This window comes from Mastigoproctus giganteus, chromosome 1 (assembly GCF_048544385.1).
Source record: "Mastigoproctus giganteus isolate SK-2022 chromosome 1, ASM4854438v1, whole genome shotgun sequence".
NCBI classification, from domain to species: Eukaryota; Metazoa; Arthropoda; class Arachnida; order Uropygi; family Thelyphonidae; genus Mastigoproctus; species Mastigoproctus giganteus.
In genome coordinates this window covers 162,168,302-162,184,942 of record NC_143575.1, presented here as the reverse complement: position 1 = coordinate 162,184,942, position 16,641 = coordinate 162,168,302, and the positions used below count along the sequence as shown (strand labels likewise).

Genomic DNA, 16,641 nt, shown 5'->3' with positions numbered 1-16,641 from the left:
TTACTTTTACTTTTTTATCTGTAAACCCCTGGTCTTTTGGCCGTGAAGGGAAAGTGCAACACTATTTACAATCAAATGCTGTTGCAATAACCCCAGGGGCTCACATCTGGTGAGTATGGGCTTGGCACACCCAGAGTCCTGAGCTGGATACCATCATTCTTCTCTTTCTTGGTGATTCCCTTCTCTCTCTCTCTCTCTCTCTCTCTCTCTCTCTCTCTCTCTCTCTCTCTCTCTCTCTGAGAGAGAGAGAGAGAGAAAAGGTAATCTTTCAGGGTAATCCAGAATTTTTTTTTTTTTTTTTTTTTTTTTTTGACTGGTGCAGCATAAGCCTCAGGCTTCCTTGCAATACATGGCTAATAATAATAATAAAGAATCTCTCTCTAACCAGCCACCCTCGCAAGACTCCCCTTCCAAACCAACGCCGTGGCGGACTTGGCGTATGATACTTTCGCCACTGCTAAGGCCATAGACATGCAGGGAGATGCAACCGTTATCTAGTATGTGAGTTAAGAAGCAAGAACTTTCAAAACCTGCTGAATGCCTCTTTTATCACTTTTAATAATTTATTTGACCAGTTTTTATTTAATTTTATTAATTTTAATCTAATGTTTATATGTTTATGTTTCTTTATATTCTTGCAATACGATTTCTAATCACAAGGCCTTTTGCTCTGAACTGTGGAAGTTAAAAAACTAATAATAATAATTTATATCAAAAACTAGTCTGTGCAATGGTGAAGAAAAAGAAAAATCATTTCCTTTGGATTCGGGTTTTTTTTTTTTTTTTTTCTAAACTCTGATATCATTTATTATTTGTATCCTCCAGCATTCTCATATAGGTTATTATCACTTGACGTCATAAGACATCAAGATGAAAAATATTTACAACAGTAAAAAATATCTAACTTCGTCGAGCTGAGACCGCCGTAGACAAGTGACACGAGCCTACAGAAGTACAAGCGTGTGAGTGACCGTGGTTCACTCAAATAAAAACAGTGCTGTTCTTGTATTCTTTCTATTTTGTGTACCTCTAACCTCATCGGTCGTCCTGGGTGTAAAGAGATTTTTTTTTTTTTTGAAGTTATACTTCTACAAGCAATACACTTTGTTCCGATAACATACATTGTTTTCTTCTTCATCGTGAAGTAAATTGCGTTCGTGAAGAAATAAATAAGCAAAATAAAAAAAAAAAAAAAAAAAAAGAGCATGTTGTCACAGCCAAATTCCGCATAACCATTACTCCTCTCCCGCTGTAACTATTTAAATTTACTGTGGCGCTGCTCCTTCTACCAGAGTCACGCTGCGAATGAGCTTCGTACTTCTCACATATGTCAGCTGGATTGATTTGGCGTTGGCGCCCAGTGAGGTATTAGGGTTGCAATAGTGCGCGCGCACTTATTGCGAGTGGGTCTTTGGTATTGCAAAGTTGAAACTGTTTAAATCACAACGCTGCCGAAGTGGATAAAAGATTGGCTGTCATGACTAGGAAGTCTGTGTGTTGGCTTCTAGGGATAATAGTGATCGTTATCACTCCCACGGGAGACACCTCGTTTAGTATGTGGGAGTCCAAGTGAGTATAATATGAGTAGCCCTTCGAAAGACTTATGCACCGCTTTCCATTCCATTTGATACTCATTTGCACTCTGTCCCTCCCTTTCATTTCACCCCTAACTGTACAGCTGGCTTGAAAAATCGTGCGGCCCCAAAAGTAAGTGTCTGTGCCTGATCTCTTACGATTCAAAAATGTATCCTTATTTTTAAAAAATGCATATTTCGAATACAACGTGCCGTTGACACGTCCATTGAACCGGCTCTGCTTAGCTGGGGAGGACAAATACAGTCTTTATTATTATTATTATTATTATTTTTTTTTTTTTTGTGAGGGGTTACAGCAAGGCCGACCCAAGCTACAGGCAATTCACTGGGATGCTGGTTTTTGGTGGTTTATCTCATACAAATGACGCTGTCTTGATTTATGGGTTTTCAAGGGTTTTTTTTCTTTTTTTAATATACGTAATTCTTTATGTATCTAAATCAGAACAAATTAAAAAATTAAAAAGTTTTACAAAAGCATTAAAATTATTTAAAAATTCATTTCAAAATTCCAAAGCCGATTTCTAGCATTACTGTTATTTGTATCAACATGTCAGGGAAAGTACTAGAGAAAAGAATATCCTAGACCTCATCATCACACATGAATCAGATGACATAACAGGGCTGACAGTAGAGGAACCAGTAGCAGGAAGTGATCACAGAGTTCTACGATGGATGATGACGAGAGAGGTAGAAGTAAAAGGCAAAGGAATGGGTTTTAATTTCAGAAAAGGAAATTACGATGCCTTAAGGTACTACATGGCCTCTATTAACTGGGTAGATATTGCGCAGAGAATGAATACAATTGAACTGTGGTACGCTTTTAAAACATTAATCACAGATGCCTTGAATGCGTATATACCATTAAAAAATACTCCACGAGGAGGGTTCCAAGTTGGATGAATAGTGAAGTTGCCGCATTACTTGAGCAGAAAAAGGTGGCATGGATAGGTTACAGAGCAATAAAAAGTACTGAAGCCTATAACAGCTACAAGGTGATGTGTAATAGAGCCACAGAAAAGGTTCGACAGGCAAAGGCAGTTTATGAGAAATCACTAGCAAACAGAGCAAAGAGGGGGGATAAAGAATTCTTCACATATATAAATGCCAAGAAGAGCAGGACAAACCAGATCGGACCTTTAGGTAAGGGAAAGGGGATAGTAATAGATACACCAGCTGCCGTTGCAGATGAACTCAACAGTTATTTTGCATCGATATTTACAAATGAAAAGCCTTTTGTGGCAATGGGAAATTGTGGGAGCGAAGTTAAAAAATATGTAATTAATGATATTGAAATTTCGCAAGATTATTTAATGGAAAAACTTTCGAGCCTACAGACCAGTAAGGCTCCTGGAGTTGATGGAATATACCCTATAATCTTAAGAGAGGCGGCAAGCGAGTGCATTGAACCATTGAGGCTAATTATGCGAGCATCACTAGAATCTGGGGAGATTCCCTTGGATTGGAAAAGTGCAAATGTATCTCCCATACATAAGGGTGGCTCTATAAGTGAAGTTGGAAATTATCGACCTGTCAGTCTGACTTCAGTAGTAGGGAAAATCATGGAGGCAATGATCAAGGGTGGAATTCAGGATCATTTAGATCGAATTAAAATTCTCAAGGATACTCAGCATGGTTTTGTAAAGGGAAAATCATGTTTAACAAATCTGGTTCGCTATTTCGAAAGGGTCACTCACGAGCTGGATTTAGGGAATAATTTCGACATTGTTTATTTAGATTTCAGCAAAGCTTTTGACTCAGTCCCACATGAGCGGTTGCTTTATAAGCTGGAACAGGTTGGAATCACTGGGAAAATCCTTAGATGGATAGAAGGATGGCTTCAGGACAGGAGGCAGAGGGTTATGATAAATGGCTATTCCTCAGATTGGGTTGATGTAAGAAGTGGGGTTCCCCAAGGATCAGTATTAGGACCACTGTTGTTTTTAATTTTCATAAACGACATTGATGAAGGGATAGAGGGCGTGATGTCTAAATTTGCAGATGATGTTAAAATTGGTAGAGTAGTTAATGATCACTGTCAAGCTGAGCTTCTTCAGAGAGACCTAGATAGACTTCAGGAATGGTCAGAAAAATGGCAGCTGTGCTTTAATCCAACAAAGTGTAAGGTATTACACCTGGGAAACAGTAATCCCAAAAAAACGTATTCACTTGGTGGAGTTCAACTAAACCCAGTACTGGAGGAAAGGGACTTGAGTGTTACGATACGGTCAGACATGAAATTCTCTGAGCATTGTAAACAGGTTGCAAGGAAGGCCCATGGTATCCTATCGATGATCTATCGAACTTTTGCAAGTAGAGATAGGGACCTGATAATCCCATTATATAAGGCTTATGTTAGACCACACTTGGAATACTGTGTTCAAGTATGGAGACCACACCTAAAGAAAGACATCGAGCTTCTTGAAAGGGTGCAAAGAAGGGTAACTCGCCTGGTGAGATCGGCAAAAGAGTGTCCTTATGAAGAAAGACTTCGAATATGTGGGTTGCAGAGTTTGGAAACTAGACACCTTAGAGGAGATTTGATTGAGGTGTTTAAGGCTCTGAGAGGCATCAGTAAAATGAATGAGGACGAAATTTTCAAGATTATAAATGATGCTAGAACTAGGGGACATAAATTCAAGTTACGGGGGGGAAATGTTTAGATTGGACTGCAGGAAGTTTTATTTTAGCCAGCGAGTTATAAATTACTGGAATAAGTTGCCTTCATGGTTGGTAGAGGCCGACAGTTTGGGGAAATTCAAAGGTCATCTGGATAGTACTTTCGGGTAAGGGAAGCGCATAGGATGATAGGTTTAATTTCCTTTTTATTTATTTTTTATTTTATTTATTTTTTTATTTATTAATTATTATTATTTAGTTATTTATTTTATTTATTTATTTTTTTTTGTGTTTTGTTTTTATCATTGTTTTGTTCGGATTTTTTTTTTTTTTAGGCTGGTGCAGCATAAGCCATAGGCTTTCTTGCACCATGCGGCCGTTGCTAATACTAATACTAATACTATTAATTGTCTAAATTTAAACCCTAACTTCTGCTGCCTAATGGCAAAAAAAAAAATAAATAAATAAATAAAATAACTCTGGGAATTGTGGCTCTTTGATACACACTTAAATGTTCTGCTTGTCTTACTAGATATAGCAAACCTCTGCAGAATGATATGACCGAGTGGCCAAGGCACAAGCACAAATGCAGTAGTACAGGCGCTTGAGTTGACACTGGCTCAAGTCCACGTGACTCGCAAATATGGTTAATGATAATATTCTTATCAAATGAATAGTTTAAAGTAATGTCAACTATGCAGTTGTGTTGAAATTTAAATGTCAATCTCATCTTGACAGTCTCTTTCTATCGTATATTATATTGCAACTGGTTAATGCAGCTCAGTTCTAGAGCTGCATTAACTTTTTTCTTTTCTTTCCTTTTTTTTTTTTTTTTTTTTTTTGGCTTTCGCTTACCATTTGTTTGGGCCTTTTTGAGATTTAGAATTTTTTTTTTAAATCCCAAAATTTAAACAACTGTCCTGGCAGCGTCTCAGAGTTTCAATTGTATAGCGGATTCTACATAATTTAAAAAGATCAGCAACTTAGATTGAACCGTGGATTACAGTATGTGTCTAGTGTCTACGTAAGCCCAAGCCTTAGCGCCGAGTACTTGTCGTCGATCTTCTGAGGGAACAGAATGATCACCATGATTGCACATAATAACCTAGCAATGCATTCCAACTTCATTTAAATGTAGTTTTTGCAATGCAGTGATCAGTGCTGCGATGCTTTTCAGGCTTTAATTGATCTATAAGAGTTGAGCACGTCTACCGTTGCATCTGTACCAACCATGAAGCGATTATATTGGTTAGTTTTTATGTATACGTTCACTTTTTTTTTATACGAGCAAGGTTCATGTCGGAAATTTATGGTAGACGTGTTCAACTCTTATAGGTCAGTTTGGATGTAAACAGGGCGAGTCTTTTTTTTTTTTGTTATCTTCTATCTTGTTCTGCTTGTCTACCTGTATATTTCATGTTTAATTAGAGAGCACCTGGCTTACCGGAATGTACAAAGCCAACCTGCTTCCTGTCCTTTCTTTTGCATGCCTGAAGGCGTCCAGAGCCAGCAAGTTCTCTAAGAAAAACATCCTTTCTTGAAAAAAATGATCCGAACTCTTAATTCCTTTGCCTCACACTATGTCTGTAACAGAGGCAGCTGACTCGCCTGCCACCTCTCCCCTTCTCGATGTCTCCCTGCCTATGCCTGAAGGATCTATGCAGATTTCAAGTTGGCCATAAATGATTATACGAATGTATCCTTAATGGATTGTACTGCTGTCAGTCGGTTCCTCTCCTCTGCCCACTGAGTATCGAAGAGAGAAAAATTTATTTCCTAATCCTAACAGAAAACCTCAAATTCTCAGTAACTCTAGAAAAGTCTGCATTTTCGCAGCTGAGAGAGAGATCCTATTGATGATATGCGAATTTATCGAAAAACATTTCTTTTTAATTTATAAACAGTAATTCAAGATTACAAAACTTTTCAAATAATCAAGCAGCGTTGATAATTTGTATTTCTCACAGTTCAGAGTCTTCAAACAGCTTATACAACACGTCTCTCATTGAGTCAATTGATTTGCAAGACTGATGATGTATAAGCGTATGAAATTTCAATGCTAATTTAAAGTTTTACCCCCTCCATTCGTAAACAACAGAAAAAAATAAAATATAGTTATTTGCCTCAATCTTTTTATTTTGTTGGGGCTTTAGAACCTTCGGAATCTTGTCGCACTTTCTGTCCGTTAAATCACCCATGTACATCAACTCTTGCTTCTTGATTAAATCTCAAGTTCTAAGGGTCCTCTGTGCCGGTATAGTGGTTTCACCACTTGCCACTCGTTTGGAGATGTCTGAGTTCGATTTCTGTCTATGACTGGAGGAATTTCTAAAGTCCGCTCCAATCGAGATGTAGTTAGCAGATATCAGACAGAAGAAGTAGGATTTTCTGTAGTTATTCCTGGTTTTCAGTCCGCACAACATTCAGATCGGCAACACGTATTTCCATAGACGTAATTCAAAGTATTTTATTTTCTGCTGGCTCCAGGGTTTCCCCTATCCGCCGCTGAAGAGTAACTGTACATTATTTACAATTTGTGGTTTAGCAAAACATCTTTTGATCCAGCAGCTTCACAGGAATGATTACAAACAATAAGTCTCTTGCCTGAGACCAATGTAGTATAGCCGCACATTTGACCATACTGTATATCCATAACACTTGCAACTCAGTTATTACAATTGTTGAAGGCACCAATTTCTATATTAACCTTCACAACTTATACAATTATACAGATAGTTAGGACCTACCAGTTCGGTTACAATGAGGTCCGACATATATCTTACAATTTATGCAATTTAAGATTTACAATTTATGCACATTATTAGAGGCCGAAGTCCCAGGACACCGCCCACCTATCAGTGATCCTGGCACATCGACTTATATATTATAAACGCTAATATTGCCTTCCGGCAATAAATACAAACAGATTTCCTCATCAGAGGTCCTGTAACAATACGATTAATACCAAGGCAACTATATACAGTGGTAGTACGCTTATTACATAATATTTATTCTCGGTCGGCAAGTCCTTTCCTTCTGCGGAAAGCCTTGTCAGCAAAGTTAGCCAGTGCCTGATAATTTTCCTTACATTCTGAAAACTTGGTGAAGTTATTTACATCATAAACTTCTGTCAATGTCTGAAGTTCAAATCGAATGTCTACATAATATCGACATTCTAAGATTATATGTTGGACTGTCTCCCTGAGCCACATTTACACAGATGAGACGCAGCCAAACACAGAGAGTAAATAACGTTGAGTTTAGGCTGCCACTGGTATTACGTCCCTAGACGTAATACCAGTGGCGCAGTATGGTCTAAGTCGTTGATGAGAATAAAACAGGACAAGTTCTAGGATTAGGGTCGAGCCTAGACATTTTGTCGCCTGAAACGAGATATAAATATGCATATTCACATACAAGTGTAACTTATAGCAGGAGAGTTCTCATTAGAAACTTTCATGTATAATATGTTAATACAGTAATACCAATAATGACTCCTTACTAATTTCAGTCTTTTTTTTTTTTTTTCCATTTTATTCTTTCTGTGGCATGCGAAAATTGTTATTTTTTTATATAGCATTCGCAAATTGTTTATTTTTGCTTCAGATTATTTTTGGCGCGCAGTGCGGAAAAGGTGCGCCATTGCTGATCTATATCTTGATGAAGTGGCATACTAATACTATAAATAATGTCATTAAACACCTCCGTGTCCTTAGCAAACTTAATTAACCTTGAAATAACTACATCAATAACATTAATAAATATTAGGAATAGTTAGTGGTTCATTACTAGGGTGACCAGATTTTCAAGGATGAAAATCGGGACAAAATGAATTCTGGAGATGAAAAAAAATCGGGTCAAAAACGTACTCCAAAAATAAAAAAATCGAGAAATTTCAAGGCGATGTAATTTTATTGCTTTGGCTTTTCTAAGGCATCCTAATATCAGCAAGACTAGTATAATTTCATAAAAAAGTGCATAAAAAGATCTGTAAATTTTAATTTTTTGGTTCAAGTAAAGTTATCAATCGGCCAATTGCAGGAGCACAAAATTCCAATCCAGGTACAATTATCATCTTATATATAAACAAATTATCATCTTATATATTCTAAAAACCGAAAAAGCAAAACTATTTTTTGTTGAAAAATAACAGATTATTCGTAACTATCACTGTATTCTTCACTAGATCCCATTTTATTTAGATTTTTTGTTTTAACGGCATGGCCTTTGGGAACTGGAGAATTAAAAAAAAAGATATTGACATAACATGTACGGGTGTTACTGATTAACACAATAATGTTAATATCTAAATTAACAAAATTATATATTATTAATTAATATCAACATCATATACAGTATTTAGTTCAGAAAAATAGTCTTATATGAAAATCGAGACTTCTGGTCACCTTACCCATTATGAACCTTCTGGAACCCACTTATAACATTAACCCAATCAAGGTTTTCAACACGAAGTATGACTGAAAGATGTAAAATAAATTTGACTTCAAATAATTTTTTTTTTATAATATAAATAATTCTTGGGTTGCCGCGTTCTCGTATATTTTCCTATCCCTGATCTAAAGAAACTAGACAGATGGGGAGAAAAGCAACTAAAATATAGTTGTTCAATGCAAGGTACAGTTGAAGTAACAATAATCCCAGAATAACGTATAACTCAAGTAGTACAAAGGTGTCCAAACCCGCAGGCCGCATCCGGCCCATTCTTTCATATTGTGTAGCCCCAGTGTCATGTAGGAAGTCCTAAATGTTACACATCCCCTGAGTCTAGCATGTCACGAATTATAGTTTCAAAGTGACGTTTGAAAATTTTTAGTAATATTCGATTTTCCTGTATTGCTTTCTTATGATGTTTTATGTATCTGTTTCAGAATTTAACAATATTATTTAACATGCAGTAGGAATGTTATTATGTTAGATGTGACGTTATGTTGGATTTTCGTGTTTAATTATTAAATGTAAAAAAATTAAACTGTAAATATAAACGTTTGCAACAAGGAACTGTTCTTATAACTCGCAATCGGCGAAAACCTGTATGGCCCACGACTTACGGCATTTTATGTTTTGAATCCCAAGCTCAAAAAAAAAAAAAAAAAAAGTTGGACGCCAGGGAGGGCACAAAAAATGCAAGGCAGTAGTTTGATAATGAAATATCTAGGGATAATTGTACAATCCGGTATGAAGTTCTTCGAGCAGTGCAAACAAGCTGCTAGAAACTATTCATGGCTTTCTGTCAATGATATACAGGAACTTTGCAAGCAGGGATAAGTAACGTGTTACTTGTCCCTGCTTGTCCGTTGTATAAGGTAATGGATAGGGTGAATCTTGAGTACTGAATACAGGTATGGAAGCCTTATTTTATAAAAGGATATGAATCTGTTGGAATGGATACAGAGAAAAGCAACGAAATTAGTTTAGGGGTAGGAAGAACAAAAGCATATTGTTGCCAAGAAACACCGGAGTCCTGTAAATTGCTGCGTATGGAAACGAGGCATCTTGTGGCAATCTAATTGAGTTGTTTAACCTTTAAAAGGTAAATGCTAATAGCGTCGTTGCTATTTCTCAGATTACACACCGGGATATAAACTGAAAATGGATGGTTGCAGAGGAAACGTGTGAAAATTTGCCTTTAGAATAATTGATTGTTGGAATAAATTTTCATCTGATATTATCAGAGACGGAACTAGGCAATTTAACGCCTGGGACAAAAGCAATATAAGTTATTATATGCAGGTAGTCAATCATTATGAATTTATAAAAATTGCTATTGCAATGATCTATGATTTGCATATATTTGGAATTTGCATATATTAATAGAATAATAAGTTGAATAATACAATCAAATAAAAAAGAGCAAAATATCAAAGAAAAAGAAATTTACAGATATTCGTTTATATCTACAGATCCTGTTTTTTCTATATAAGCTACATAGATAATGCATATAACTACAAAGAAATAAAAAAATCAGATAGTTTATGTTTATATACATCCAAAATAAAATCATAGAAACGAAATATAATATAGAGTACTTTTAACATTATAATATAAACTAAAACTATGCAATAAAGATATATTTTAATTGAATTTTGCTCGCATTTGCCGAAGCAAAATCAACAATTTTATCATAATTTATGTTTTGTGCAACGTGATTTTCAATGGATATAATTGATAGTCTTTCTTGTCCAGTTGTTGATCTAAGATGATTTTTAATCAATTTAAGTTTACTGAAGAATCTTTCACAAGAAGCTACTGTTACAGGCAGGCTAAGAAAGATTCGTAATACTAGTTCTATGTTTGGATAAGATTCTATTAGACAATATTCATTCATGAATATTGAATTTTAACTTTCATATTTCATGAAAGTTGAAAAGGGGTTACAGATTTTATATTCTACAGGATTGATAAAACATGATTTTTGAAACTTTCAGTTTCTGAAATATCTGACACATTTAAATCTTTGTTGTATTTTAATGTTGGTCGGAAGCAGCCTCCTGCAAGCCAGATTTATTAATTAATGCGAGTGAAGTTCCAAATATAAAATCAAAATCTGAAGAAATAGTACTGTATTCAGCTTTTAAAATATAGTGCTTAAGTCATTCATAAGAACGTTCAAAACGTATTTAATTTCAATACAAAATTATTGTTCGGTAGATAAATCGAAATCGTCCGAAGATTCGTAAAGTGTCATTCTTTTTTTTTTCTTTCTTCTTTCATCTGAAAATGTAGCTGGTATACTGTATATCCGTTTTTTCTGCTCAGCATATTCAAAAATATCTTGAAATTCACTTTCCCGTATTTCTTGGAGATTTTTTTTATCAATCTGCTTATTAATTGAGACCACCACACAGGTTGACCAGAAGCTATTATCCGTGTCGGGAATACACCTTAATCTTCTGACTGGCAATGGAAAGCAATTGGATAGAGTGGTGCCCATAAAACTGCATAGGTTTTATGGGCACCACTTATATTGCAGAACGTAATTCCTTTAATTCTTGAATGAAGCAATTTTAAAATGTAACTGATCGAGTGTGCCCTTAAAATGATACGCCTGGGGTTAGAACCCGGCTTTCCCCACCTTAGTTCCGGCTCTGATTCTTATTATTATTAGCTAATGCCGAAAATGTTTGCCTCCTTACATCGATCACTTCGCATTATTAATACTAATATAAAATCCATATTATCCAATCACTCGACTAGCTCTAAAATATAATACAGTGCTACCTCGGTATACGTCCGCTTTGGAATAAGTCCAACTTGATATCCGTCGTGTTCGGACGCGAAAAATTTTGTTTAGTTTACGACCTTTGTTTGGAATACGACTCACGTGCGTCAAAATGAGTCACGACACCGCGCGCTACCCTTGTTTACCTCTCTCAAGACAAAGCCACGACTCAGATGCCAGATCTTACCCCCACTCTCCAAAAACCGAATAAAAGCCGACCAAGGACGGACTCTAGCAAAGTACGCGCGCCCGTCCTCACTCGGCTTTCCGAATAAAACCGACCGAGGACGTGTGCGCGCTTACGTCCTCGATCGACTGAATTCGGTTTTTGGAGATGGGGGTAAGATCTGGCATCTCTGCCACGACTGCCCACGAGCGTCAGAACGACAGTGTCCACCATTCAGTGAACAGCCCGCACTATAACTCTCTGTGAATTTTCACGTGATTTTGTATTTTTTCGCGTAAATGTTTTGTAAATTCATTAACCACAAGTTCTAAGAAAGTTAATGAGAAGAGCCAAGCAACGAAGAAAATGGGGCAGGATCACCACGGAGGTGAAAAAAGAGATTGTTGATAAGTATGAAGGTGGCATGCGTATCCGGGACTTGGCTGCTGCATACCGTATGCCGAGAACGACGGTATGTACGATTGAATTACGCTAGCAGATTTAATACGTTATTAAATCTGCTAGCGTTGCGAAGTGGGTGAAATCGATTATCAAACAAAGATCAGGGACATTGTATAATAAGCCAATAACAATAGGATTTTTTTTCATGGGAACGGATTAATCATTTTCCCTTTATTTCTTATGGGAAAAATTCGTTTGGTATACGTCCTGTTTGGTATAAGTCCAAGGATCTGGAACGGATTAAGGACGTATACCGAGATACCACTGTAGTTGTTTTGACACTTCTATGCCATGGCGTTTCAATAGTAGTAGAAATAGTACCATTTAAACTGAATTATGGATGAACCCTCAAAACTAAACATTGCTACAGTTGCTATGGTGTCTTCCTGAAGCACATGCATGAACAAAACAACATATACGAGGAGGTTGGCTTGAATTTGCGTGTTTATCTATTTTATGGAAAGGTAACAGTCTGAGCAGACCTACATTATTGACAAAACTTAATATTCATGCGAGGTGCGTACGGTGTCTGGCACTTCAGATAATATGGGAAGTGACGATTCAGGATGTGTCTTCTGGCGGCACACAATACATTTCTAACAAAAGTGTTTCGTGGGTTTGCGTGCATCGTGCACCGTGCACGTCCATGAGTCAGTTAGGTTTTATTCAGTACTCTCCATGGTTTTGTCACATGGCTCAAATATTAGTCTACTTTATGAAAATGTAAAGCTAGTTTACGGGATCTCTATGTATGCGTGTCATCTACCTAACCTCTGTTATTACAATCCGATCGAGGCCAAATTTACAAATATTTATGATTGAAAGAATCCTAGGGGATACTGACAAGGGTGATTTTGTTTCGATCTAGTCACCTGGAAAAGACTACCACTCAAATTATAAACACCATCCGCTTATAACTAATGGGTTTAAAGGTCGCGTGCAAATCAACTTACAGTACCTGTGAGAATGCTTCAAGGGTACCGTGGAGGGGTATTTTTATCATATATTCTGGTGTATAAGTAGAATTTTGAAGCACTGAAAAATCGTCTAAAATTTCAAGGTCGATTTGTATTCCGAGTATAAAATTCTAAACTTAAATTACAGTTTTATAGTAATTAAAAAGCATAATTTATTCCCCTTATTCGTACTTAACGTCTTCAGTGGAGGACAACTTGTGATTGAGTTGAAAATGTTTTGATTGTTTAATTGACGACGCGTTTTGACATTGATATGTAATGGCTGCCTTTGTCCTCCACTGTACCTAATGTATATAATTTTAATATTTTTTCTGTTTAATTATTCTGTTGTTTTCAGATGAACCGAGTCGACCCAGGGCGATTCGATTCATCTTCGTCATTATAATTTGTGCCTTTCCCTAAGATTGTGGATCTGTCGTTTTGTGTCTTCTTTTCACATAACTCTTGCCTAATCTAATCTTACTCTTGCGTCGCTGAATTCAACTACTTCAATTATCGCGGTTGGCTGTGCAAGTCGATAAAAAAAAAAAAAAAAATTTATTGCGGATCCCTCTTCACATGTATAATCTGCACCACATTGTACTACATATTCCAAAAGACAATCTGTACCGTGTTATCTGTATTATCCGTTGAGAAATCTTTACTCTAATTTTTTCCCCTTCAGGACAAAATAGCTTCACCCTCGTCTTCAGAACTGCTGTGTGTGTTTAACCTTCTTAACAAAATTCACCTTGTGACTATATTTATTTATTTATTTTGTTAGTTGTTGGCGCATCGGCTTCTGTGGCCATATTGCACCTCCCAAGGTTTTTGCATTTTATACTGTGATCCAAGCTCGAGGCGGGATTCGAACCGGCGACCTTTGTGACTCTACAGGCTAAAGACAGTTTTCATTTTTCAATTAATATCATAAATAACTGATTTTATATGTGTACTGGTTAATATATTTTGTACTAAAAACATTTCATCGTTTTTTTTCCATTATTATTATATTGTGTTTCTATTAGTTAACTAGGACATATAGCAATTTTAATATTTAAATTAATATATTTTTACTTCTTTTTTACTGCTCATCTTCTTATAACCCGCGCGCTACCCTTGTTTACCTCTCATCTTCTTATAACCCGCGCGCTACCCTTGTTTACCTCTCATCTTCTTATAACCCCTTATAACAAATACTCATCTTCTTATAACCCCTCTCTCTCTCTCTCTGTTAGCCCCTATTGCTGTGTTTCTGGCTATAACTGGATTTTCTTACTTCAAGTGAATAATTGGATATTTATCGACTGATGGTTATTTATACCGTTCACAGAAAATTTTAACTTCTTAACAATTTAAAGCTGTTCTGCACGAATTGAAGAATTTAACTTTGGCTATTAAATGTGTGATTCTGAAATTCTTTTACGAATAAAAATGAAACGAAGAAGCAACCATGCGGTACTGTCACTCTCCTGGACTGTGGTTGTTCAGGAGTGAATCCTATTTGATTAATAAACTGATATAATAACGTAAAAGTCAAACACCCCTTATCAACAATGGTGGTTGCAGCCTTTCGGGCATGGAAGGGAGCCTGAACTGTTTGAATTCTCCCTTCCTCTCCTATTTCCTGTAAGGTGACTTCGTCGTTCGAGCTTTACAGGGTATTTATAATTTAAAATATGGCAATTCAATGAGCGCTACGGTCAGTCTTCAGATGAATTTAAAAAATAATTATAAATAAATAAAAATAAAGAAAATTTCGGATATGCGAGCACAATAAAAATAACAAATTTGAAACGTATACAAAAGCAATCGGTATTAACTGAATCGGAAAAACAATGATTACGTAAACCATACACACTGGTACCCCACAGGTGTTGAATGGTTGTCACACCTTCAGGAAAAGGTGAATTGGATGTTTTCTTTCCGGTCAGGTGAGTTCGCCTCAAGCTTTAGCGAATGTAGAGAGTTTTCACATGTATAGTCCATACCGCTTACAGTCACAACCTTAAGGAAGAAACAAAACAACTTGCAAAGATGATTTTAATTTTAACTTAGTTTTTAATAATTCCTTTATGCGCGTGTGTGATCCATCCCCTTGTAACATACAGAAGTTAACTACAATTGTTACTTCTTCCAAGACAATATAGTGGTTTCTCCACTTGTCACTCGTTTTGAGAGGTCTGGGTTCGATTCCCGTCTATAACTGGATGAATTTCTAAGTCATTTTGAATCGAGGCTGTAGTTAGTTCAATGACGAGGAATTTTTATGGGCATTTTTTCACAATGTGGCTGAGTTAGTTAGTCTCAGGAGAAGGGCCCCTCCCCTCGGAAAAAACTCGGATTTTCGTCCAGCAAACCACAGAATACACGCAATTTACAGACACAATACCGCGTCGCCTTATAGTCTTACTTCCTTTTGTACTTACACACACACACACACACTAAGCAGCTACAATTGTTACAGAAATAACTTTTCAGGCATGTGTATAATTTGAATAAAAAAGTTATGACAGTTTTCTTAGTGGATCGGTTCGGACTATCAGTTGCAATGTTGTTTACTACGCTCATTACAAAAAAAATAATAATAATAAATAAAAGCTTCAGACATAAACATAATCCATGCCGAAACGTTACATCTCCTTCCAGTTTTTATTATTATTATTATTATTATTATTATTATTATTATTATTATTAATATCAATTTATTTCCGAAGAAATGTCCCTTTACAGCTATGCAGCTAGAGAACATGAATTACATACAGAGATAAAACATAAAATACAGACAAATGCATTGTATACAGAGAGAGATACAATATACGGCCTTAAACAGCCACTGGTGAAGATACAAAAACAGGAAGTTACAACCAATACAAAAACATGAAGTTACAACAAATACAAAAACATAAAGTTACAACAAATACAAAAACATAAAGTTACAACAAATACAAAAACATAAAGTTACAACAAATAAAAGTGCATACGGATACATCGGAGCGTGGATAGTGCGGCATCACAGAGAGTCTACCTAGAGCATGACTAAGGCATACATGTCTGCAAGAATGGAAGATCTGTAGGTTCTGTCCTTGCAAAGTTTCTCAGCGTCTATGGCTAATCTATTAAATATTTAGAAGGAGTTATGTGGAAGCATGTTGTCCAGGGAGGACATGCTACGCAGCTTCGATCTGTATGGGGAGGTGTTGGACTGGCATCTTCTCCTGTCGGACGGTCTGGCGATGATATCCCATATATCGGGCGACCTCAGTTTTCCGGATAGAAGCTGAGAGAGGGTAAGAAGGTTCCTAGAGATGATGAGATACCTCCAAGGAAACGTATTAAGATTGGTGACCAGAACAGATTTTGAGATTGTAGATGTTAGCCCGGCAACCCTATTTAGCCATTTCAAGATCCAGAATTCCAGGGAGAGGAACCTGGCTTGGTTTGATGAAGGTGCTGAGGACCATATAGTCGAGGCATATAATGGAATTGGGAAAATGCAACGAAGAATGTATTTGATGATAAGGTCCGGGTTATGGAAGTTGGAGATCTCTTGTTTAACTGCCCATAAAGCCGAATATGTTTTCGTTCGAGTGGCATTAAAGTGAG

At 36.5% G+C, this 16,641-nt stretch overlaps 1 protein-coding gene across 2 annotated transcripts in view; it reads left to right on the top strand.

The window, feature by feature from the left end:
• Positions 1-1,419: 1,419 nt before the first annotated feature.
• LOC150091227 (glycine receptor subunit alpha-3-like) overlaps positions 1,420-16,641 on the top strand; it is a 103,629-nt gene continuing 88,407 nt past the window's right edge. The window contains exon 1 of one of the 2 annotated variants that reach the window (XM_090382914.1): positions 1,420-1,569. In XM_090382914.1, coding sequence (XP_090239040.1) covers positions 1,478-1,569 — 92 coding nt within the window. In that variant the 5' untranslated portion in view covers positions 1,420-1,477. The remainder of the gene's footprint in view (positions 1,570-16,641) is intronic. The other variant, XM_090382921.1, reaches the window with a different exon arrangement.